Source organism: Eretmochelys imbricata, chromosome 3 (assembly GCF_965152235.1).
Source record: "Eretmochelys imbricata isolate rEreImb1 chromosome 3, rEreImb1.hap1, whole genome shotgun sequence".
In the NCBI taxonomy this organism is placed as follows: Eukaryota; Metazoa; Chordata; order Testudines; family Cheloniidae; genus Eretmochelys; species Eretmochelys imbricata.
Window position 1 is genome coordinate 97,470,204 of NC_135574.1, and position 26,489 is coordinate 97,496,692.

The 26,489-nt window shown below is 44.6% G+C and overlaps 1 protein-coding gene across 1 annotated transcript in view; it reads right to left on the bottom strand.

Moving 5' to 3' along the window:
- Nucleotides 1-22,913, bottom strand: part of MTCL3 (MTCL family member 3) — a 43,373-nt gene extending 20,460 nt beyond the window's left edge. The window contains exons 1-3 of the mRNA XM_077811735.1: nt 22,047-22,913; nt 21,153-21,377; nt 17,036-17,194 (exon numbers count right to left, since the gene is read on the bottom strand). Of these exons, the coding sequence (XP_077667861.1) occupies nt 17,036-17,194; nt 21,153-21,377; nt 22,047-22,913 (1,251 nt within the window). The remainder of the gene's footprint in view (nt 1-17,035; nt 17,195-21,152; nt 21,378-22,046) is intronic.
- Nucleotides 22,914-26,489: the final 3,576 nt, after the last annotated feature.

Here is a 26,489-nt window from a genome sequence, read left to right on the forward strand (position 1 = left end):
ACTGCGACAGAGGGGCCACAAGGGGACACTGCTTGCCTGTGGAAAGAGCCATCTCTCTCCTGAATTGACAACAATCACCACCCACGTGTTGCCTGATCTTAAGGAGGGGCTGGCCTTTTCTTTTTCTTGCTGTCTTCTCTGCTGTCCTGTTTGCTTTTGGGGGAACTGATTTGGAAAAACTAACAGCTTTGCAAATAAGCTAGGAATGTTTTCCATCATATAACAAAAGGGAATAAAACAAGCTGGTTTTGTAACGTGCAATTTCCCCCACGTTTAAGCTCATCAAGACAGTGCGTCAGACTCTCCAGAGCACAGTAGGCAGTTTGTCCTGCTGCATCAGTGTAATCCTACCACTAGCCAATAAAGTCATTGCAGTGGAAAACAGAGGTTGGCAGCTTCTGGCACAGTGAGTTCAGGGTGCATGGGTACAGGAAAATGAAGTACTGTCAGGTGCAAAAAGATGTCACACTGATCCTCACCTCCCTGCCTGGTGCAAAACAGATGTATATTAGCAGTGGTACTTTCAGCAGCCTTAAGGATAATCTAAGATACCATGTAAAGGGCTCCCCTAGCTATGAATGTGAAAAGCTCATTTTGACAATAGGCAGCTCAGTGTAGATCTTGATCACTGGTAATGCACTGCTAACCTAGATAACCTAAGCAATCATCTGTCTTCTCACCTATTACCACAAAGGTCACTGAAAAAGCAGATCATCAAAATCTCTCTCTCCACATTACTGGTGATCTGCCTTAGAGTGATACAACGTATGCAAAGGCAGACACATGGTACAGGCTAAGTCTATATACAGTACGCTGCTATAATGTGGAATTAGGAACAGCCACATGTAATAGGGCACCTGGTAGAACCTGGACACTGCAGCAAAAACATCTGCTTTGGAATGCAGTGTGTTCAAACTTGAAACAAAAGGATGGGTTTGATGGCAGAATACGTTGCCAACTCACCATTTCCATCAAATCTCCACAGAGCGTTCCCGATTATGTAGCGCTGCCATGCGTAGTGTGTAGAGAAAGTAGTCACGCCAAAAATGGAATTCACTGTGGAGACTTTGTGGACTAATAGGAGTGTTCTTCTATGGCATATCCATTGCTTTCTGTGCTTATTTACAGTTACTGGCCAGGATGCAAAGGCATTTTTGGTGCCTCACCATGTATGGCTTCAGCTCCCAAGGGTCTGGATGCTCTACAGTTCCGTATACAGTTATGACTAGCCATTCTAATGGGAGAGGGATCCCAGGTGCTCTCCCAACAACACAGCTACTGCGTATGTGACATAGCTGCATAATAGCTAGACTGGTATCACTACGACACTGAACAGACAGCGTATCCCAGCCGGTAATTGTGAGTAAGAACTTAAACCAATGATACACCTGTATAAGATTCAGAATTGTGCTGCTACCAAAGCATCATATCCTCCATAATGTACTGTGCACTAAATAGCAGTCATGTGGAGTCACGTTATGTCACTTGTTGGGTTGCAGAAGTTCCATAGCGGAGTTGTTTGTAGCAAAAGGTGGTCAGGTCTAAGAGTGCGTGCCATCTCTACCCCTTCTACAGGCTCTTCTTGTAAATTCTTTTTTTTTTGGTATACTCAGTTTTTCAAAAATCACCAATAGACCAGGTTTGAATGCTTACCACCTGCTGATGAGAACCAGCTTGTATTCATGCAACTTTGTTAATTCCATCACAATAGAGACTGCAGCACAGAACGCAGACAATACTCTTAAGTACTCTGACCACAACATAAATTACAGATCACTGCGAATGCACATGAATGTGCATACTGATGCAAAGTACATCATGATAACTTGCCTGTGCTAAATAATTCCCCCTTCTGCGTAAAAAAAGTACGCAGATATGCAATAGCTGGCCTAGAAAACAGCAGATGTACCAAGACAACCAGAGAAAGCACTTAGCACAAAACATATGAGCTATCACTAGTCACTTCACTCCTAATGTGGTCACCATACAACTGCTATTTCTCACTGTAGATGGTGCACTATAAGGGAAACCCATTAGTGGTCAACCAACAAGAAAAAAATGTCCCCATTGGTCTGATGAATGGTATGTGCCTACCACATCACTGGATTTGGGTTTCCCACCCCTCAGGGAAAATCCTGTCACCCTCTATGGAACCGCATCAAGATCCTTACACCCAACTTTGGTGCTGAGGCTCAATGGAGAGTCACATGGAGCACTCTGACCACGCAAAACAAACAGCTCGTCATTGATCCTGTTGAGGAACCACCGGGTTTTATGTCGGAAAGACTGGTGCAGATTGAATCGCATCAGGACATCCCATGGGAGATGTGGACAAACCCTCTTCAAATGGAAAATGAGGCAAACACCTGTATGTGACTGTGGTCACCAGGCACCAACGATAGAGCACATCACATCTGAATGTCCCCTTTGTTCTTTTGCTGGGGGCCTGAAGGACATTCACCAGCTCACTGCTGCGGCAACATGCTGGCTATCACACTTAGATATAAATTTGTAATTGTTTCTACCTACCCAAGCCATAAGAAAGAAGAAGTTCAAAACCACATTGCCATTAGTGCACTGTCTCTAATAAATCACTTAATTGGAAATCCAAACTTCTAGCACCAGTTAAAATGTAAAAGGTTCAGTCAAGCCTGTAACATCTACTCCTGGTAATGAGGTTGCCATGATGGTCATCATCAGTCACACTCTAGATGTATGTATACCTGTCCCTGTTACAGGCAACAGTGATGGGAGCAGGTGCACAGCGAATATCGTCTAAATGCAAGCACTCATCTACGACCTACACAAGCATCCATAACATGTACTTATCATCCTAAACTGGGTTTAATGTCAAAATAGCTAAATTCATTAATAAAATGATACAATTATGATCAAATAAGACAATATGAAAAGGTTATCCACAGGTTTCTCTAACATACCTCCATGTGTGCTGCCATCACTACTAATGGGAAATTTTTCACATAATATATAAAAGAATCTCCGCAGAAATAAAGACTTATTTATTTTTAAAAAATTGGTCCAATAGGCTAGACTTACTTTGTTACTTCTTAACCATGGCTGCAGTGTTTGCACTCTGATTACAGAACATTACAAGGACCTGGATCTACTAAGACACTGAAAATGTCAGAGTTTTCTGGCTATTGAGGCAGTGAATACTGTGACAAGTTGAAAACAAGCCTCCAGCTGGCAATGAACAAACACCAGAAATCCTGCCTGCAGCTTCATACCCCCAACTAGTGTCGACTCCACTGAATTCAGTGGAGAGGTCTGACCAATCACTGAGCATAGTGAAAGTACTGCATACACCACAGCTGTGCTGTACTTCCCATGATGTATTTCTACACAGCAAAGAAAAATTCATGTCTGGCCCTTGCCAGCTGACTCAGGCTCACGGGGCTTCGGCTGCTTGTTTCATCGTTGTGTAGACTTCTGGGCTTGGGCTGGAGCCTGGCATTCTGCAGGATGGGAGGGTCCCAGAGTTCCGGCTCCAGCCCAAAGTTCTACACAGCAATGAAACAATCCGCAGCCTGATCCCTGCGAGCACAAGTTAGCTGGCACTGGCAAGCCACGGGTTTTTCTTTGCTGGGTAGACATACCCCCAGTGGCTCTATGTAATGTTCAATGACATACACTACAAATACATAATTCAACTGCATATACTCAGTCACAATGCCTTAAAAGAAGAAAAGTGCCCTGTCCATGTAGTTCTGCAGTCAGTTTACAAATAAAATCAGAAGTGAATGGCGAATTGCTTAGAAAGTATAGGTATCATGCTAGTAATGAATGCAGAATCACTACAGAGGTGTATGCACAATTCTGTATAATTACTTATATGCAATATTACACTACAGAGAAGCTGTTTTGCTTGCAGTATTCACCATTGACACATGTATTATCCATTCTCTCTTGCACCTCAAGAAAGAAAGAAAGAAAGAAAGAAAGAAAGAAAGAAAGAAAGAAAGAAAGAAAGAAAGAAAGGTCAGTCAGCCTACATATAAGATATTTGCTTAAGCTGACTTTTAATTCTTAGCACATTATTCACATATAAATAGCGACTTCACACAAAACAGTTACTGTGGTTGCAGATCACATTACAAAAAGCTCAGTGCATTAGGAAAAATGGCATAATGGTAGAATGGTACCAACTTCTACCCGCCTCTACATGTTGGCTGTGATGAAGGTTGGCTTGGATAATGCGTCCACAATGGCCTCTGCAGTATCTCTGTCTAACAGATATAACCTTCTCCCCCTCCAGAACAGAGGCCTATTCTCCGACAGGTGCAAAATGCGTCATTGACGTTGTGGACCACAGAGTACATCCCAACTAAAGAGCCCCAATATTATAACCAATGTCCTTATCATACTTCACAAACTCTTGTTTTTATTGAGTGCATTGGAAATGAATGCAAATTACATTATCAGTTGTGTGCAATAGAATCTATAAACTGTGTTAACTCACCTTTGAAAGGGAGATTTTTTTTTCAGCAACTACAAAAGAAAGGACTACGATTTCTGCACCAGCCAAAGACTCAAACTGTGATCATAAAGGCAGAGACCCTTGCTAGATTAGCACCTTCCACCATAGGTCACTAGAGTTCTGTGTCATTTGGCTATAGCTTATTGAGAACGAGTATGTACAGCTATGTTAGGTTCAATCAGCTTACCTCATTTTGCAATCATTGTGTAACTTACTAATGGAGGTTAGCAACCTTAAAAAGGGTCATTTTGAGGAAGTTACAAATGAGCAAGTTGTTGATCCGTTATACAGTTAACATCATAATTCCTTTATATAGGAATGGTCAGAACTTGGATTAGCTGCCTACTGCTCATCTGCATTACAGAATGAGGTCCTGCCATTTTCCTTCACCTGATTTTGCATTTGAAATTGTACAGACATAATCCCAGAAGGACCAAGACATGCCTCACAGCACACATCTGTATTGCAATATTCTTCTTATTCCTGGCACTGTTAGCAGGATACTGCTGAAACACAGGACAAAGCTTACCTCTATAACAGTATATCCTATTTTCCAGCATGGGGCAATGGCAAGCAACCTAGCATTGTGGTGCTTTGCAGGACTACAACTAGGAATGCTGGTAGCTTTGACGCTCCCAAACCCCAGTCAGGAAAAATACAGTGACAAATTCCATGTGCAAAACAAAGGGAGCTTCAAGGCTTCTTATTTGCGACCTGAGCCACCTTGTTAATTAGCCCCTTGTTCTGTGCCATTCTATGCTTACTAGCAGCACTGGAGAATCTGGCCTAGCAATATGCTTTCACTGAAGAGTTAAACTTGAGACCAGGAGAAAGAAGTCCTAAAGACAGCAGTGGCCATGGATATAATAAATTACATGAAAGCCATGACAACTCCTCCTTTGATCTGACAGAGCTTGAGTTTTTCAACTGTCAGCAGCAGGTTGCAAACCCTATCTATTTTCCCAGGCTTTTCTTCAGGAGGCAGGAGGCATTGAGGGAGTGAGCTGATCACAGCGCGTTGAGGGGTAAACAGTTTTTAACTATTATTTTTCATGGCCTTGAAGAGATTTTCAGTAAAACAAAGTCTATTTTGAAATGTGTACTCATTCTGTAAAACAATGTCTTTGTGTTGATGAGCAATTTTTGATAATTTGAAAAAAAATTAAATTACACTGGTGCAAATTTAGCTTTTTCAGATTACCAAAACATTTTTAAAGAAACTATAATCCTCCAGTGAGTGCCCTGGAATCCATACAGGGCCTGCTCCATTGGCTCAGAATCACTGGATGATTATTACTAATATTATTTATACTGTAGTAGTGCCTAGAGTTCCCACACTATACAGACATATGACAAAAAGAAGGTGCCTTTGTGAAGAGTTTACAGTCTAAATAGGCAAGGTAAATGCTCTGTCTCCACTTCTATTATGCCCCCGTCAGATAGAATGACCAGACAGCAAGTGTGAAAAATCGGGACAGGGTGTGGGGGGTAATAGGTGCCTATATAAAACAAAGCCCCAAATATTGGGACTGTTCCTATAAAATCAGGACAGCTGATCACTCTACCATCAGGCCCTCAACACACCACTGTGCTTGGGGTTGGTGGGGAGGAGCCATGGTGTAATGTATGACACCCAGAGATTCCCCTTTATGTCAAGGGAATCCCTGGCTACCTTCTTACAGTAGCCCTCTGCCCCTTTGTGTCATATGGGGAAGAAGATGGATCTGGCCCTCTCTGTGTTGTTTCTTTGAGGATCTAGACCAGTTCTATAGAAACGTGCCAAAGAAATGTTCTTTGAGATGGTACTACGTAATCCCATAGAGAATGGCTACAAAGGTATGTAATAAACTGAATCAATCAATATGACAAAAAAATGACAGTGATAACAGGGATGAGATAAAAAATTCAGGTCATATTATCTGAGGAGAGTTAAGCAGAGAAAAAAATCACTCAACTCAGATGATGAGCTATGAGAAAGGTAACACAACTGATGTAGAACTAGCTAAACTGGGGAGCCCCATTTTCTGACCTTGGCTTTTAAGTTAAACCACCAAATTTCTCATTTGAACAGTCAAGTTGACAACTAGAAGACTAAAATATGAGTGCCCATATATGGAACTGGAGTGAAAGTTTGAAAACTGATCCCCAATGGATCCAAGAAGGGCAACTGAGACTCCTATATAGCTCTATAGCTCCTTATGGGGAGATGTGCTCAGCACTGTCACAAGCTATCACAAAGCCTAAAAGAGATTATCACATGGTAGTTGGTTCAAACTGAAGCCAAGCAAGACTGCAGTGATGCTGGTGGGAACGGGGATACACTTTAAGGAGCTAGATATATTTTCCTCTGTTTGCTGGGCTAGTACAGTGCCTCGGGGCCTTAATGGAGTCATCACTAATACTGGATATCACTACTGGATATTCAAGTGGCAACCATAGTATAAACAGGCAAAACTGCTAATATAAATTCCTTGTAAACTTGGGGACAATTTGATGACGGTACACCAAGCAGCACTTGGGCAGCACTGTCACCCTGAAAAGGTCCTGTTAAGACTTTTTTCTGATGAAAATCTCCTTGTAGGAAGGCATATTTTGAGCCTGAAAAAAATATTCCAGTACTATTTTATAAGTGGTTTGGAGCCCATATTTTCAATGGCCATCAGGCTGTTCAGTTTCCACTTGGATAAACTCAGTTTGCATCACACTGGTATATACTTCTCAAACTTTTTTTTTTCTGCTTGTGACACATCATTAACACCCTTTTCAAAAGACTTAAAGGGAACAGCTACAATATATTTTGTTGTGGAGATTACCTTGTTTTTCAACACCACAGTTTCCTTATCTTTAAAGCACCTACATGGAGCCAAATTCTGATAACCTAGATCCCAGTGAAATCATTGGGAATATTCACAGAGTAACGTATTAGTTACGGTGACCAAGGGTGTCAGAATCACACCCACAGACTTGGAGCAACATCCATATTCAGCATTTGTTTTAAAAGAAAAATATTTGGGAAGCCAGTCATGTAAGCCCTGAACATATGGGACTCCAGTGGACTTCAGTGGGGGTTGGGGGGTGGTCTGTCAGTCTGTATATATAGTGCTTACAGAACACCAGGTTTGGGGAGTATTTTGGAAATATTTTGCTAAATAAATCCTGGATTTAATTTTGCTTCTCAAACCTTTTGGAAATAAAGTATCTTAATTATGATTTTTAATTAAGCTTTCACGAAAGGCAACAGACTGAGAGCTCTGATAACTGAAATCCTCTAGGTAGGGATATCATTGGTAGATGTTTTGCTATAGAGATAGACTGAGCCCTCTGTCCCTGGAGCAGACCTAGGAAGAAACTGTGATTGAAAGAATCACAAATCCTCCCCTGCTGCCATCTTGTGCCAGGAACAAGTAAGTTATTAGAACTCCAGAAAGGGTGCCGCTTACGTCTTCCAAAATGGGCACAGTATGTCCCCACAGTATGTCAACATTTTTATGGCTGACTTAGAACAACACTTCCTCAGCTCTCGTCCCCTAACACTCTTACTCTACTTGCACTACATTGATGACATCTTCATCATCTCGACCCATGGAAAAGAAGCCCTTGAGGAATTCCACTATGATTTCAACAATTTCCATCCCACCATCAACCTCAGCCTAGACCATTCCACACAAGCGGTCTATTTCCTGGACACTACTGTGCTAATAAGCGATGGTCACATAAACACCACCCTATACCGGAAACCTACTGACCACTATAGTTACCTACATGCCTCCAGCTTCCCTCCACGACACACCACATGATCCATTGTCTACAGCCAAGCTCTACGATACAACCGCATTTGCTCCAATCCCTCAGACAGAGACAAACACCTACAAGATCTCTATCAAGCATTCTTACAACTACAATACCCACCTGCTGAAGTGAAAAAACAGATTGACAGAGCCAGAAGAGTACCCAGAAGTCACCTACTACATGACAGGCCCAACAAAGAAAATAACAGAACGCCACTAGCCATCACCTTCAGCTCCCAACTAAAACCTCTCCAGCGCACCATCAAAGATTTACAACCTATCCTGAAAAATGATCCCTCACTCTCACAGATCTTGGGAGACAGACCAGTCCTCACTTACAAACAGCCCAGTCCTCGCTTACAGACAGCCTCCCAACCTGAAGCAAATACTCACCAGCAACTGCACACCACACAACAAAAACACTAACCCAGGAACCCATCCTTGCAACAAAGCCCAATGCCAATTCTGTCCACATATTTATTCAAGTGACACCATCATAGGACCTAATCACATTAGCCACGCCATCAGGGGCTCGTTCACCTGCACATCTACCAATGTAATATACATGCCATCATTTGCCAGCAATGCCCCTCTGCCATGTACATTGGCCAAACTGGACAGTCTCTACACAAATGAATAAATGGACACAAATCTGACGTCAGGAATCATAACATTCAAAAACGGGTAGAACGCTTCAACCTCTCTGGCCACTCAGTAAAAGATTTAAGGGTGGCAATTTTGCAACAGAAAAGCTTCAAAAACAGACTCCAATGAGAAACTGCCGAGCTTGAATTAATATGCAAACTAGATACCATTAACTTGGGTTTGAACAGAGACTGGGAGTGGCTGGGTCATTACACATATTGAATCTATTTCCTTAAGTTAAGTATCCTCACACCTTCTTGTCAACTGTCTAAATGGGCCATCTTGATTATCACTCCAAAAGTTTTTTTCTCCTGCTGATAATAGCTCATCTTAATTAATTAGCCTCTCACAGTTTGTATGGTAACTTCAAACTTATCTGTATATATATATATATCTTACTATATGTTCCATTCTATGCATCCGATGAAGTGGGCTGTATGCTTATGAAAGCTTATGCTCTAATAAATTTGTTAGTCTCTAAGGTGCCACAAGTACTCTTGTTCTTTTAGCTAGAGAGTGGAGGCAGCACTCCCCAAAAGACTTAGACCTAAAATCCAGGTAGGCCAAACAAGGGGATCATCTAACCCATAATGTTTATTGTTTGGGGTGTGGTCTGTTGTATTTAGTTAACAGGTGTTTACTATTGGTTCAAGTCTGCCATCTTGACTCACATTAAACAGTACCTTACTATGCACATACTCCTGTTCATTTCAATGGGACTAACTGCAGTGTTAAAAATACTACTCAGTATGAGCAAAGGTGGCAGAACCAGACCTAAAGCTGTTAGTATTTACACAATTAAACATATCCCCACATAAACTGGTCAGCTTATAAAAATTGACTGTATTCCCAAAGACACCTGTGAGAAGTACAGTTCTAAAACAAAATAAAATGAATGTAACCACAGAGCAGATTACAAAATTCTCCACTTCAGCTCCACCCAGGCCCATTGAGAAAAAATTGTTTGCTGGGGACCTACTCCCATTTCACCCCATTTAGAGATGTGTTAGGGGCCCCCCTGAGCTCAGGGCCATAATACAATTGTCCTCTTTTCTCCCCCCTCTCATAAGCCCTGCACTCCACCAATTACACTGGCCACTGCATGGTCACAAGAGGCCTGATGTTTTCAGTTGCTTATATCTTTGCTAAACAAACTGTTTATGCTGAAGTTTTCCATGCTGTGTGGTGTGCTTTAGGCTGAATTTTTTTTTTTTTTTTTGAAAGTTTCAGCCGAAATGGCTCAGCCATTTCTGATAATGAGGCTACGAAAAATACATTGTTTTGCCAATATAAAAGAATTCTGGCAACCTTTTCTTTGAGAAGGTCCAGCACACTCATAAGAACATAAGAACGGCTATACTGGGTCAGACCAAAGGTCCATCTAGCCCAGTATCCTGTCTTCCAACAGTGGCCAGTGCCAGGTACCCCAGAGAGAACGAACAGAACATGTAATCGTCAAGTGATCCATTCCCTGTCGTTCATTCCCAGCTTCTGGCAAACAGAGGCTTGGGACACCATCCCTGTCCATCCTGGCTAATAGCCACTGATAGACCTATCCTCCATGAACTTATGCTTGGGAGCAATGATTTGAAATATTGCAAGGATGCATCCGATGAAGTGAGCTGTAGCTCACGAAAGCTTTGCTCAAATAAATTGGTTAGTCTCTAAGGTGCCACAAGTCCTCCTTTTCTTTTTGCGAATACAAACTAACACGGCTGCTACTCTGAAACCTAAAATCTCTGAAGATTCCATGTGTGCTGAGCATCCCCTCATAGCTCCTAATGCTGACCAGCTTGTACATAAGCCATCCCCACAGCATGGTTACAGGGACAAAGCCTGGGCCAGATCAAAGCTGGGCACTGGAACTGAGAACAGGGAACATTTCTCCCCTGTGCTCTCAGTGACTCTTGCCTGTTGGCACACAGACAGCAGGGGGAAAAAGCCACCTGACTTGAATGCAGAGGGAACGAGAGCTGGAGTGGGTAGGAGGGAAGGGAGTAGACTGGGAAAAGGAGCCTAGTGAGACTGGAACTTGGTGGCAAAGACAGGGAAAAGAAACTGTGACAGGGAGTTGGAAGAAGGATAGGGACTGGGAGCCACGATGGACACTGGGACATGTTGGGCAAGGAGCCTGGGACTGGAACCCAGGACAGGGGAGATTGGGAGACAGACGGGGAGACTGGTATTGACTAAGCAAGGAGTCTGTGCACTGAGGGAAGGGGAAGCTGGGATTGGGTGTTAGTGAAATAAATAGGGAGCAGAGGAGACTGGGAGCTAGCTGGGGGGGCGGAGAACACTGAGTTCAGACTAGGAGCTGCAGGGAACTGGGGAGCCTGAGACTAGGGACCAGGAGGAGGAAATGGGAGCAAGGGAGGTGAATCTGACAAAGACCCCAGGTGTAGGGGTAGAACTGCGACTGGCTGGACAAAGGAACTGGTTCCAAAGAGGCAAGGAGGGTGGAGACTGGGACAAGAAGCCAGGGAGACAGACTGGATGAGGAGTCCAGGGAGGGACACTTGGAGCCAGCCCAGCAGGGGAAGCAGAACAAGGACTGAGAGGAACAGGGGCAGAGGAAGACAACTGGGGACTGGGAGACAGGAGAGATGTAGATCAGATGAGGAGTCAGGAGCGGATATCTGGAACTGATTGGGCAAGGAGACTGTGGACAAGGAGTTGTGGAGGGAGACAGATACTGTCTGTCAAGGAGATTGGGTGTGACTGGGGAGAGACTAGGGGGAGGGGGATGGGACTCAGATGCAGAATGCCAAAGGGGAGACGAGGGCTGCTGGGCATGGAGACTAGAACTGGATCAGCCTGTTCCTGTCTGAATCCACCTCACCATTTCCCTGTCTCAGTCCCCACCTTTCCAAGCTCCTCACCTCTCTGCATTCAAGTCAGGCTGTTCCATCTTCTCCTCCACACTGGCAGGCTGGGGAGGAAGAGACACTGAAAGCACAGTAGAGACAATCTCTCTCTGCTCCCAGTTCTGGTGCCACAGTAGCCCCAGCAGCCAAGAGGAATAATTGCAGGGAAAGTTCTGCTCAGCCCTAGAACCCTGGGCTGGACCACATTCAGTCACTCTATAGGGATGACGTATGCACAATCCGGTTGACACAGAGGATCTGTGAGGGACTGGATTCATACTCACTGTGAATGGAAACATCTGAGAATTTAGTTGCCAAAGTCTAACAAATCTTTAATGAGCATGTGTGAGCTGAAATTTTTCAGTGGCCTATACCTCGGCCAAATTTGGATGTATTTCCAAGGGGATGGCAAAGGCACATCCCCAGCCATATTTCAAGTACTTGTTCCAAAGCAGGGAGGCGCTAGACCTTGTCAATTAAACAGTTGTAGGACATTTTTTTTAACATAGCAAAATATATTTTTCCTTAATTTCATTCTTAGAAACAGATGAACCATTTTCATGAAATTTTTAATAACAACATTCAGCCTGATTAAGACCCTCAGTGTGGAAAATGTCAGCACTAGCCATTAAAGTTGGACACAACTATAAGCAACTGAAAACAAGATCTTATAACCGGAAATGTTAAGCAACTGTAACTACAGACATCATTACCAGAAACACAGATAGTACAAATATGTGAATGGAGTAATCCCATTTCACCCATAATTATTTCCATTAATAAGTTAATATTTACATGAATTAACATATTCAGACATATGAAGTGCTAAATATCATGGGCTAATTTAATACTATTTCTATTACATTAGCATCTAAAGGTTTCAGCTGAGACCAGGGCCCTATTGTATTAGACCAGGGCCCTATTGTATAGTAAGAAATAATCTCCATCCCAAAGACTTTGTCACCTAAATAGACCAAGGGTTGGAGGGAAAACAAAGAGGTGAAGTGACTTGCCTAACCTTACCCAGAAGGTCAGTGTCGAAGCCAGGAAGAGAAGCCTGCTTTCCTGACTCCCAGTCCAGTGCCCTACTCACTAAACTACATGGCCTGTTTTAGACTCTGTTTTCATGCAGTGCATAATAAAAGATCATCCACAGGTGGACCACTCCTTCTCAGAAAGGCACAATGCCTCCCAGGGCTTCACTTTTGCACTGGAGAAGGGATTTCTGAAACCCATTTATGGGGTTTAGCATTCTCCCCCAGCCACCAGCCTACTCCATACCTACTCTATTTCTCCCAACAGGAAGCATCTAGGGCAGAGCACCTATACAGCCAGGTGCCTGGCTGCAATTGAATTTGGCACTAATATGGATGTACAAGATGGGGGAATCCTTACTATCTACTACACCTCTGAGAAATTAGATAAAGACTACACAAAATGTAGCCCTCAGTAATTAATTCCTCATTATTATTATGCCTTTGTCAGCTTTAAATAGTAATATATTTGCTGACCTAGATAACTGCTCTACCTCTAATATATATTTAATATTAAGTTGCATATCTAATGAACTGAATTTCTTAAAAAATCTAATAAATATGCTAGAGAACCCAAATGAATTACAGAACCTGTATATCTACCATCTTATGCTCCCTGCAATAAAAATGTTACTATTAATGATAATTATTAATAATGGGGCACAGATATAAGCAATTAGTAGTAATTTGCTACAAAGAAAGGCTGAAGCCCCACCGTGCACATGAAAAATCTGCATTGTGCACTGCAGCTTAACTGGCCTGCTTCCATCTGGAGATATGCAGTGGTAAGGTTGCTAAGCAAAGAATCTGCAGGGTGCATTAAATAGGGCATTATTGGACTGCAGGTGAGAGCAGTCAGTGGAAAACACAGTTCTATCACATGCTACCCCAAAACAGCTCCCTAAATTCTGATGTCAAACTGACTGCAAGCTGTTGTGGTCATGAGCAACATTAATTTCCACTCATCAGGCAACACACCATGGTTCCTTCAATTTTCAACAGTTCCAAATGCAGAGAGGAATCTGATACTAAGTGTGTAAGTGTATGTGTGTGCACACATACGTGTGCTTGTCTGTATGTGTGTAAAAGTATCCAGTATCTGGATCAATCTCTGCACAACCCATGTACCTTTAATGCCACCTGCTTGCAATATGGCCAACCCATCTTCTTTAATAGCAGCCTTAAAGGCGTGGCATCTTTACTATGAAATGTTTGGCTCCGATCACTCTCTGCTTGGTGAGCTGAGGCATGCTAAATAGCATGAAAGGTTTCCACACTTTCTTGTGTATCATTTGGCATATCTCTGCTATCTCCACACTGTTTGTCATAGAAAAAGAGCAAACTCCCAACAGAAGTTACACTTCAATGCATTTTAAAGAACAGAGAGGCTCATTACTTTTCCAATACATGAATTTAGAATTTCACATTTTTCCAGCAAATTTGATGACATGCAATATAAAAGATATTCAAATTACTGGGACACATTCAGATCACAGTTACTCTGTTGTAAATCAAGAGTAACTGTGGAACTAGAGTTCCAAAGAGAAATAATTCGGCCTGCTAAACCCAGGGCTGTGAGTTCAATCCTTTGAGGGGGCCATTTAGGGATCTGGGGCAAAATTTGGGGATTGGTCCTGCTTTGAGCAGGGGGTTGGACTAGATGACCTCCTGAGGTCCCTTCCAACCCTGATATTTTATGATTCTATGATTCAATTCACAAGAAAATAGGAAGCCACCATTGTGGCAGTCTGATGATATCACTGAAGACACGAGAAATGTAGATCAGCATCTGAAGGTATGAGAGGCAGCAGACATAGAAATCTGGTGTAGATAAACTCTATTCTACTTCAGAATTATTTGGGTGGTTCTAATGGTGGATTCATGTTAACTTTACTTCCATAGTTTCTTCATAGATGCTGAACTTCAACTTCAAGCAACACAAGACAGGAAATCAGTACTCAGGAAATCAGTACTAGCTTCCTCCACTGTTCTTCCAACTGGCAAAAGGCTTGCAACATGCATAACATTAGACTTTTCTTCAATATCCCTCTCCTCTGTCTGAAGTGCTTCTCCTCAACCACCCTTCTCTATCCCCAATCCTGTGCTGAAAATCCTAGCCAAGGTCAGCATCCTCTACTCCAGGTTCCTGCTCCACATGGATGAGCATCAGCAGCCTGATATTGAGGTACAAGTCTCTCTCCTGACTTTTCTGCTCCAGCCTGATAATATTCACCTACCCCATCCTTAGGGTGCAGCTCTCCAATCCAACTCAGTATAGAGATACAACTTTGCCTCTCATGATCCGTGTCTGTACCCAGGGCCCTGATTTCTGGTGCCCAGTCTCCAAAGGGTGCCCCATTTCTCCTCTCTGGCCCAGTGTCCCCATTCTGTGATAACAGGTATCATCAGTGAGCTCTGACCTCCTGAAGCTATTACCAAGGAGAACAGCACCAACCTCTAATCCATCTTGGCTTTCTCCTTCATCCTAGAGTTCCAAGGAACCTTCTTGCTGGACCAGAGAAGGGAAATGACAGATACTCAAGATACAGGGAGAAGTGGAAGATATGAGGAGCAAATCCATGGTTCAGTGGTATGGGATAGAAGTGTATACAGAATAGATCCAGGAGGAGATCATAGAAGCTGATGATGACAAAGGCCTATTATCAAGTTCATTCCCCTATATGTACAAGATGTAGATCCCTAATAGATGACGTATGAGATATTAAACTGATACCACATTTGATCTTAATTCGAAGACCAAGAGGAAGCAGGTTGTGAGGTAGACGCTAACCATGGCATAACCTTCAGCACTGGACTGGGGCAAAAGAATCAGAAGTAGGACTGAACCCTGAACAGCAACCCAGGGAGTCTGAATGGACTGAAACTGGGGAAGGTTTGGAGCAAGGCTGAGTCTAGCAACAAGCACTATGGGTAACTAGAGAAGCACCACAGTCTCATACAGCAGATGGGTGTGGCAGCTGAGAGCAGTGGTATTTTACAGTGAAGACCAGAACAAAACCAGAAGAGGAAGAGAGTCTCAAGCATGGAAGATGGAGCAGCCTCTGATTTTCATATTCTTGGCAAACCAGTTACTAGCTGGAAAAGCAATGGAAGGAAGTTTGTGGGGGTGTGGCAACGGACACCACTTTATCCTCTATTGACAAGTGTGAGTATCAACACCTGCAAAGAGAACACAGGTATTGTATACATGAAACCATTGTTAAATTAAACAAAACAAATTCTAAAAATAATAGAACTTACCCTACAACGCTGAAAATCTCCTGCCTTTCTTAGCAACTTAAATACATTTCTTCAGTCTCTAACAAGATCAAACTAGCAACTGGAATTTCTGTTGGGAAGTCTCACTAAAATGGCAGCCAGAATGGATATACTGAAATGGTGAGTTATTCCTTAAATCTGTTAGGAATATTCATTTTTAATCCACACACTTTTTCTTGTTAATGCTTGCTTTGTTACCTTTCAATCTGCTATGCTATGTATTGCTGTTGCAGACTTTTCTGTTTATTTTCTTAGGAAAAATCTGGATACTCTTGAACCTGGGGGCTGAGGAAGAGGATAAAGAGCATTTTCTTCAGCCTAGCACATGTGAACCAGTAACGTACAATACAGACCTAACATTTCATTGAGCACTAGGCTGAAAGAACAGCTAGTGCACTCATTAGCATTCCAAAACTCGAAGGGAATGTAGTTAGGATGGGAACATGGCCAGGACCTAGCTCCTCTGCATGCCTGCTAGGATATGACAGCAGTTGCTGCGGGAGCACATACTCCAGCTTACAAAAGCAGGTGTGCAGGACACGATTCAGCACATTTACATTAAAACTCCCCATAGCATTCTTCATGCATCTGCCTTGCATAGGCAGAATGTCTCAGAGCCCCACGGCTTAGCTATGACAGCTCCACAATCCCACAGCTTCAGAAAAAAAACAAGACAACAGTTTGGTTATGTATGTCTGTGAAATGATATTAACAGCCCATTTAATTTCTCCAATATGTTTACAACTTCTTAATAATCAAGCTATTCAACCTGACCATTTGCCACCTTAAGTTCTGCACCCTCAGAACTCCCATAACTGCAATGGACATATGGAATATTAGTTATTTCAGCAATGGTAATTTCAAAACTTCCAGCTGGATTAAAAACAGTTCCCATATTTTGAAGTATCACCAGTAAATAACACTAACCTCCTTCACTTTTTCCAATTCATTCTGTAGAGCCTGTTTAGTAATCTCAACTTCTATAAGCTGCTGTCTTAGCTTTTCATTTTCATCTTCTGTTGTAGCTCGTTTTTCTTCCACATTTTCTAACTCATGATGAAGTCTTACTGAGACATCTTTTGCAACCTAAAAGAAAGGGTGTTTGCAAAAATAAATCATTAAATACATGAAAAGTATGTATTTCTGCAGTACCGTCTGAATGATCACTTCTGACTTTTTTCAGTAGAAGGGGCATGGAAGAGATGTGCGGAAGCCAGAGTCGACCAGTGGGATTCTGACTACCTAGGAACTCAGCCTAACTTTCATTAAAGTTAGGAAAGAAGATTTTTTCCATTGACTTCAGTGGGAATTGGATTAGGCCCTAAACAAATACTCCATCTCTGGACTCCCGGGTGTGCACAATGAAGCAGTAACTCCACCATCCTTGGAAACTGTACTTGAAAGGGACTGAATGCTGCATTGACAGTCCACCCAACTCCTTCACTGACCGCTCCCTTTCCTAATGCACCCTGCCATGTCCCTTTCAGACAGTTAATGTCCATGGAAGCACTGACTAACAGCAAGATCTACCCTCTCTAGCCATATGAAGCACAAACGAGGGGACAGCTCCTCACTTCCTCCCCCCGTTTAGGCATGCAAGGTTGGTCACAATCTGGTCCTTATTATTGCTAATTATTTTAATTTTAAAATAAGATAAGCCTTAGATTTTGTGACCAGACACCTGTGTCTAACACTAAAATTCAGTATGTTTTTAAAGTGCATAGAAGCATTCATGGTTTTTGTTTTCAATTTTGAAATGCATAGACACAAGGAGGAGGGTTTAAGGCAGGGGTGAGCAAACTACGGCCCACGGGCCACATCTCGCCAGCGGGACCGTCCTGCCCGGCCCCTGAGCTCCCAGCCAGGGAGGCTCACCCCCAACCCCACCCCCCGTGCTGTGTCCTGGCCTCCCCAGCCCAGCAGCAACACCACCATGCGGGCAACGGGGCTTGTGTCCGCCCACCTCCCAGGCTTTCAAATAAGCCTGTCCTGCCACTCTGAGCAGCATGGTAAGGGTAAGGGGGCGGAGGGGAGAGGGGGTTGGATAATGGGCAGGAGGCCCTGGGGAGCAGTCAGGGAACAGGGGGTGGTTGGATGGGGCGGAGGTTTGGGGGACAGGGAATGGGGGTGGGTTGGATAGGGGGTGGGGTCCCGGGGGGGCAGTCAGGGGACAGGGAGCAGGGGGGGTTGGATAGGGTGTGGGGTTCCAGGGGGGTGGTTGGGGCGGGGGGTGGTTGGGGCGGGGGGTCCCGGGAGGGGGCGGTAAGGGGACAAGGGCCTGGGGAGGTTGGGTAGGGTGTGGGGTCCCGGGGGGGTGGTTAGGGGCGGGAGGTCCCGGGAGGGGATGGTCAGGGGACAAGGACCAGGGGAGGTTGGATGGGCCGGGGATTCTGAGGGGGGCAGTCAGGGGCGGGAAGTGGGAGGGGGTGGATAGGGGACAAGGGCCAGGCTGTTTGGGGAGGCACAGCCTTCCCTACCGGGCCCTCCATTTCATTTCACAACCCCGATATGGCCCTCGGGACAAAAAGTTTGCCAACCGCTGGTTTAAGGAAATGTACCAGGACCCAATCCCTTTTTTCACTTACGTAAATGACAATTATGCCATTCAGAACGTTATATTATAACTTTATGGCACTTTTAAAATGGTAATAACACATATATCAAATATTTAGGTAAACAACAACAGCTACGATGACTTCGATACAATCATTTTGAAATATGTGACGTGTTAGTTTCTTTAAAATTTAAAGACACAGTTAATCCTTCATTGGTGTTTGCATTACTTAAGTCTGAGCTCAGAGTTCTCACTTTTTATGGCCAATACAATATTTATTGCATGTTTTTAATACTCTGTTCTATTTCATGTACACCCATACACAGACCTCTAAAGAAAAAAATATTGCATAGAAAGCAATGCAGAAGAATTTTATCAAAAAAGAGTTGCAGCTAGTGCCTCACTCTTTCATGACAGGAAACACAACTGTGTGTAAAGTACTGATACAATAGGCTGCAGCATTCATTCAATGACTTCCCTATCCCTACGCCCCACCTCTTACACTCACACCCCGCACGCACACCTTGGCGGGGGAGGGGGATCATCTTTGCTGAATTCCGAGCAGATCCTAGGCTAAGGGACTGCAGGATAGGGTGAAAATCACATTAAATCAGAGGATTAGATCCTGACCTCCTTTCCCCCCCTTTTGTGCTTAGTTGATCAGTTGGGTAGTTCTCCAACATAGGGATTCCACAGGTAGCACCTGTTACCCTCCTTCCAAGCCCTGGCATAGCAGGAAACTCAGATATATGGCCTAGATTCTGCAACCCTGAGACTGAATAGCATTTCATATCCTATTTTGACAATATTACCTATTTGGCTGACAAAGGTACGGTACCTATATTGACATAATGTATTTAGACCTCTGTAAGGTTTTTGATGTAGTCATGCAAGATATTCTGATTAAAAATCATCATCCAGTGGGGTCATTTCTAGTGGGATCCAACAGGGATCTGTTTTTGTCCCTGTGCTATTTTATGTATTTATCACGCATCTTGAAGAAAGCATAAAATCAATTGCTGGTTAAGTTCGTAGATGACACAAAAACTGGTGGAATGGCAAATAATGATATGGGCAGGTCAGTTCTATGGAGCAATCTGGATCACATGGTAAGCTATGCTCACTTGACCAACATGCATTTTAATATAGCTAAAGGAAAAATCAAATATCTAGGAAACTAGACTATAAGTCACCTTTGTATGATGAGGAACTTTATTTTAGAAAGAAGTAACTGAGAACAGGACTTCGGGGGCATGGTGGATAATCAGCTGAACATAAGCTTGCTGTGCAATGCAGTGGCTAAGACAGCAACTGTGATCCTTGAATGTATACGCAGGGGAATATTAAGTTGAAGTAGAAATAAGATGTTTTTATCATTGTATATGGCATTACCAAGATCACTATTGGAATACTGTGTCTGGTTCCGGTGTCCACACTATTAAAAGGATGTTGACACATTGAAAAGGATTCAGAAAAGAGCTACAAGAATTATTTGAGTTCTGGAAAACCTGCTTTACAGTGATTAAAGCATGTATTTAGTTTATGAAAGAGAAAGTTAATAGGTGATTTAATCAGAGTTGATAAGTACAGTGACAAGATTTCTAACAGTAGAGGTATATAATTCAGCAGTTAAAGGCATAACAAGATGTGGTGAATAGAAACTAAAGCTAGACAAATTCAGATTAGAAATAAAATACAACAGACTAGAAATAAGGCACAAATTTGGCCCAATGAATATTTAACAATGAGGGCAATTAATCATTGGAACACCTTGCCTACGAAACCAGTGGATCCTCCATCATTTGAAGTGATTGGTTTTCTTTCTAAAAGATTTGCTGTAGCTCAGCCAGAAGTTATGGACTTGAGGCAAGAATCCCTTGGTGAAACTCTATGGCTTGTATTATGCAGGAAGTCAGATTAGATGATGGTAATGGTCCCTTCTGGCCTTAAGATCGATGGCTGAAATCCTGGCTCCCACTGAAGTCAATGGGAGTTTTTCCATTGACTTCAGTGGAGGTATGATTTCACCCTATGAATAACTTACTCAGACAAATAGTCTCACTGAAGCCTGAGTAAATACTATAATGGTCCCACTGGAGCCAATGGGACTATTCAGTTGGGTTACAAAAGCTGGCCCATAGGGTGTAAGCTGTTTGTTTGTAATGACCTAAAAAGGTCTGAGTGTAATCACTCAGGGAAATTACTCAGACTCCCACTGACTTCAACAAGAATTGGCTTGAGTAAAGACTGAATAAAAGATGAATCTGACGCCCAAAACATGGCCCATAAAATTCTGCCCCCCAAACCAAAGGGTAAGTCTGGCCTGCTATACCCTGTGCTTCTTGCATGGTCGAGAAGATGTGTGCTTCAAACTGATATGGAGCAGCATGTCTGAGTCAGAGAGGATATGGGAGCACCATTTTGTCTCAGCACTCAGCTCTCTCCTTCTTCAGCCACCCACCCACACACTGAGACTAGGTGCTTCTGTACCTTGAGATCCTGCTCCATGCTGCGCAGGAGCTCTCCATCAATCTCCCCAGTCTGTGCATAGCGGAGCCTCTTGCGCTCAGCCTTGCGGAGCCGGTACTGTAGGATTCGGCAATTCTTGTTGGCTCTCTCCAGTTCATGACGCATTTCCTGCAGCTGACAAGCATCCTCCTCGAAGAAACTGTCCCTCATCTCATCCATCTCAGTCCTCAACTCATCTATCTCATTCTGACACCCAGTCAGGCACAGGAGGAGAACACAAACGGATGGACCAAGAAAATAAATATCAGAGATACACAGATAAAACATAGGGAAATGTGGCTAAAATGGAGCTGGAAAACAGGTCTTCTCCCTCCATGCCCATTAAAAAATAAGACAAATGGGAGAAACAGAGGGCAGTAAAAGAGATACTATGAACTAAAACACATTATTGCCCTTGTATAGTATTATCCCGATATTATTATAAATCCTCCCTCTCATGAGCTAGCAGAAGAAATAGGAAATAAGCAGAGATCTAGCCCACGATGCTTTGTATCTGCTGTGCAGCATTCTGGCCACCCACAGATGTGGAGCAGCAGAAGGGGTTGGCTAACCTGCTCTCTCCCCTTCTACTCCCCCCATCACTCCCCAGGAAGGGTGTGGGTGACAGGCCTTGCCCCTTTCCAGCTCAGCTCACAAATCTCCCCAAAGGAATCTTCCCAGCCCCACCCTCTACCTCTGCCGGGGGTGGATGCCATGTGCTGGGCCCCCATCTTGGGGGCAGGGGATGGAGAACCCAGGCATAGCCCCTTTCCACCCCCACCTGCCTGGAGGCCGGGTTCACACCCTTGTAGCCATCCTTCTCCACCTCCCTAGGGGAATAAAGGGGGGGGGAACTCTCTCCCATCCCCCACTCACCTTGAGGGTCTCGTTCTCCTCCCGCAGCCTCTCCATCTCCTCCTGCAGCTCCTCTTGCTGCGGCGGGCTCGGTCTCCCGCCGTCCCCAGCGCCCTGCTGCAGCCCCTCGAGCCCGGCCGCCGCCATGGGCGAGGGGGAGGAGGCCAGGGGCGCCTCGGCCGGGGCGCCGCCGCCGCCGCCGCCGCCGCCGGGGACCGGGTTGCCGCCCTTGGTTTGCATCTGGGCCGCGGCCGCCAGCCCCCGCCGCAGGTGGAACTGGATGAGCTCAGTCTGCAGGCATCCCTCCCGCCAGCACCCGCCGCCGCCCGCCGCCCGGCCCTTGCCTGCGCCACAGGAAGATGGAGGAGCCGGGGCCGCCTCCCCGCCTCCCCGCTGCGGAGCCCGCCCCGCTTTGCCCCTCCAGTTCCTGGGCGGCGGCTGCAGCGCGGCTGCCCCCTCCCGCTCGCCCGCTCCTCCTGCCCCTCCTCCTCCTCCCGCGGGCGGCGGCTGCTCGCCGGCCGGCTCCGTGGCGGAGGGCGGCGGCTCCGGCGCCCGGGAGGCTGCGGCGGCCCCCGCCGCGTGCGGCTGCGCTTCAGCACCAGCCGCGGGCTGGACAGCTCCCGGCAGCGCCGCGCCCCGCAGCAGCGCGGGCGGCGGCCTGTCCGCCCGGCCCCGGCCGCCTCTCTGCCCCGGCGGCGGCCGCGCCCCGCTGCCTTTGGAGGCGGCGGCGGCTCGCGGGGGGGCGGCGGCGGCGGCGGCGGGGCGGCTGTCCCGGGGGCCCGCCGGAGAGGACGCTCGCTGCTGCTGCTGCTGCTTTCTGCTGCTGCCCTCCGGATGCTGGCGAGGCTCGGAAGCAGCCGCAGCGCCCCCGGCAGGCGGCTGGTTCATCGCTGCTTGCTAGCGCCGGGGAGCCTCGCTGGCGGCCGGCAGCCGGGGCATCCTCCTCCGCCTCCTCCCTGGGAGCTGGGGAAAGAGCAGCACGGAGAAGGGGGGCGGGGGGGGGGCAGAGAGAGGCGCACACGCTCAGCGCTCGCACCGGAGTGAGCGCGGCACACCCGCAGCCGGGCTTGCTACAAGGAAACCCAGGCACGGAGCCCCGCGGGGCAGCACGTGCCCAGCCCCAGCGCTAGGGAGGGGGCGCTGCCCGCAGGCTTTATGTTGATGCCGCCCGCTCTCTCCGAGCTGTTAGTTAGGAGCCGCGTTGCTGCTGGAGAGGGAAGACGCCTGGAGGCCGAGCGCTTTGTTCCAACCAACTCCACACAGCTGTAAACTCGGGCACCTGATTTCAGTCCCCAGCCAGTTAAAAATTGGTGTGCTCTGCAGACATCGCCGTCTGGGATGGCCAGCCAAAGTCTGGTCTCCTTTACACCCATGTAAATTCGGAGTAACTGTTGAAATCATTTGAGTAACTCCGGTGTAGCTGAGATCAGACCCTGGCTCCTTTATGTCAGTCTAGGGGACATTTTTTCTGCTGATGTCACAACTCGTCGTTCCATTCAGTACGGAATGACAAGTGGCACTTGGCTCGGACACCTCCTACTTGCTTTGTTCACCCGGGCCAACGTTGTTCGGTGTGGATCAGCTAGAGATGCTAATGTATCTCTATCGTGCTAGAAAGGACTCACCAAGCTGTCAAAAAGGACATTGGCAAGAGGGGTGGGGAAGGGAGTATTTTATGCTCTTGGGGTTGCACACGTGAAAATAAAAACCAGAAGTTCCTTTCGCCCTAACAGGGACTCTCCCAGCTGTATGAAGGGTTAGCCCACCTAAACAGAGGAGTCGCTACTAGCCACGCCCTTAAACAATGGTGTGGGTTATTGTTATTAATATTACTAAATTAACCTCTGACCCCAGGTTTGTAATTAGTTTGTTGTCCGGAGGCGTTATAACACTAGTTCTTAAGGTTCATATGTGAAAGTTTACTTTTCCCTCCGATTTCTCAGTGATTATTACATTTATTAATTTTGAGAAGTCTCTCTCTGGCCAATTTTACCCATCTTTATATTTAAAAGGCTAGGAAACAGAGAACACATTTAGAGTACTCCAGGGCTGACTGTTACTGTGGTTACCAAATTACGCTCAGTTGGCAACTTTTTTCTATATTAGCAAAGTGATAGTTTCCATGGTCACAATCGATTATAAAAAAGGATATTTATTGGGTGCAACCTTACAAAGATGTTTCTTAGTATAATCTGAAAATGATCACTGTGATTAATAGCCTTTATTCAACTTTTATTTATAGTGATAATTTATGCAAAAGTAAAAACCTTAGGGGTCCCAGTAAATTTCGAATGATCTAAAATTAGCTGAAGCATTAAACAGTAAAGAGAGAAACCTGAATTTGGCAAGGTCATTCTATATTCTGTACCAATTAGATAACTCTGGAACATACTCTAAACTATGACACTGCTTATTGCCAGGGATGCACTGATTACTGTTACATGCATTGACATCTGCAATAATGATTTTAGTTAAAGTATTGAAAACTAATGTTCAGGAGTACATAATTGGGCAGAAAGTACCAATATATTAATTGCCAGAAGTGGGGCCAGGGGCTATACTCTATTAATTTATAAAAACAATTTATGAAATGTTCCTTTACATTTCTGTTGCCTATTACAAACAGAATTTTAAGCTGCTCTTTTCCAGAATTCTCTTATTGAAAAAGCCTCTTTTTTCTTGCAATCAACAACTGCATATAGAGACGCTGAAAATGGCTGGAATCAACTTGATTTCAGTATCTTATTCATTACTATGACTTTTAGGTGTTGCTGAAAATTAAACCAACAAATCTATAACCCTACACGCTACCTGGATTTCTTCCTGAAGTTTCACTGCAGCAAAGTCATCAAGCTCAGCAAAGATCTGCCAGGAATATAACTTGAATCCCTCGTGTCCCAAATTCCAGCACCGGCAGACTTCTATACAAATTAAAGAATCTTTTTAATGCAACCAAAATCCATCTCCAAATAAGAATTCCCCATTCCCTCTGCACAAACTCTGCAATAGAATCAGCTCGCTAGAGGCAAAATCACGTGGCGTCAAAAGAGCTGACAGGACGCGGTTGCGTCTCTGCAGGTTTTCCTGCTGGAAACAACTGCCAAGGCGGAGAGAAAAAAAAAGAAGAAGAAAAAAGAAAGGAAAGGAAAGGAAAAGAAGAAAGAAAACAAACAACCCCCAACTGCAAACCAGAGAGAGGTTCATAGTTTTCACCGGCCAGTGTGGAACTAAATCCCCCGAGACAGAAGCAGCCAGGAATTCAGAAGGGGCTTCCATTTAATTTGTTCACTCTCCCAGCACAGATCACGTCCTTCTTATTCTAGTAGGTTTCAATGTGCTGCACACACTGCAAGCGTGTTTATTAAAGCTTGTTGGTGCTTCTGGCTTTTGTCCCGATTTTAGGATGCAGAAGGAAGAGGGCGTTTTCGCAGGGTTACCCTAGATGATTTACAATGTGTTGAGTTTTAATCGTATTGAACATTACTAAAAAAAAAAACCAAAACAAAAACAAATCAAAAAACCCGAACACCAACAATGGCTCTACTGTAAGGCAGTCTCATTACTCACCACCACTTTGTCTGCTGCTGGGCTGGTAAAATGCATACACACACGAGGTACCAAGCTGTGCCAGAGTATCTCAGAGAAATGCAGCAATATTCCTGAGCTGACCTCACTGGGCCTCGGAGAGAGAGGGTGGGGGAGGGAGGAAGCAGCAAAGGGAAGAGAAAAGAAAAGAAGAGATTAAACGACAAGAACCACGCCCAGGCCTTGAGGCTCAATTGCAGTTCTCCTTAGCGGCACATGGCAGTATCGGATTGCAAGGCAAACAGGAGAATTAGGTTGCAGTAGATGGAGACAATTTTCCTTCAGAATTCATTCCAGGGAAACAATAGATTTCGATCAATTATTTATTCTTCTTTTTAAGGAAGACTAGCATGAGGAGACAGTGATGCCAGACGCCTTCTGATGCAGCAGCAGGATGACAACAACTGGATTTTCCTTTGTTCATTTCCTTGATTTGCATTTCAAGTATAGCAAAATCATAATTACATTTCATTAGAAAACTCCTAATGCAATTGGTAAAGGTAGAGAGACACTGCCAAACTGTTCTCCTCTGCTAGAGATAATTCCATATGTAATTAATTAATGTATGCTTTGATTAAACAAGCTAGTATTTCATTGATGAAATCCTAACATATTTGGTAAAAATAGAAAGAGTGCCATTCTAATTTACTAAAGACTATTCAAATATTTATTTATTCTTGTGAATATTATGTAGATTTGTCTACATATCCAAGCATTATCTGGCCAGTATCACTTTGTATCTGAGTATCTCCCAAGTATATCAAAATAAAAACAACAATAAAAATACCTCTTTTTCTTCCTTCTGAGTTTGATTACAATGGGGCTATAGGAGCAACAGGAGGGAAATCAGTGGGGGAATCTGCTCAACACTTTAGATGT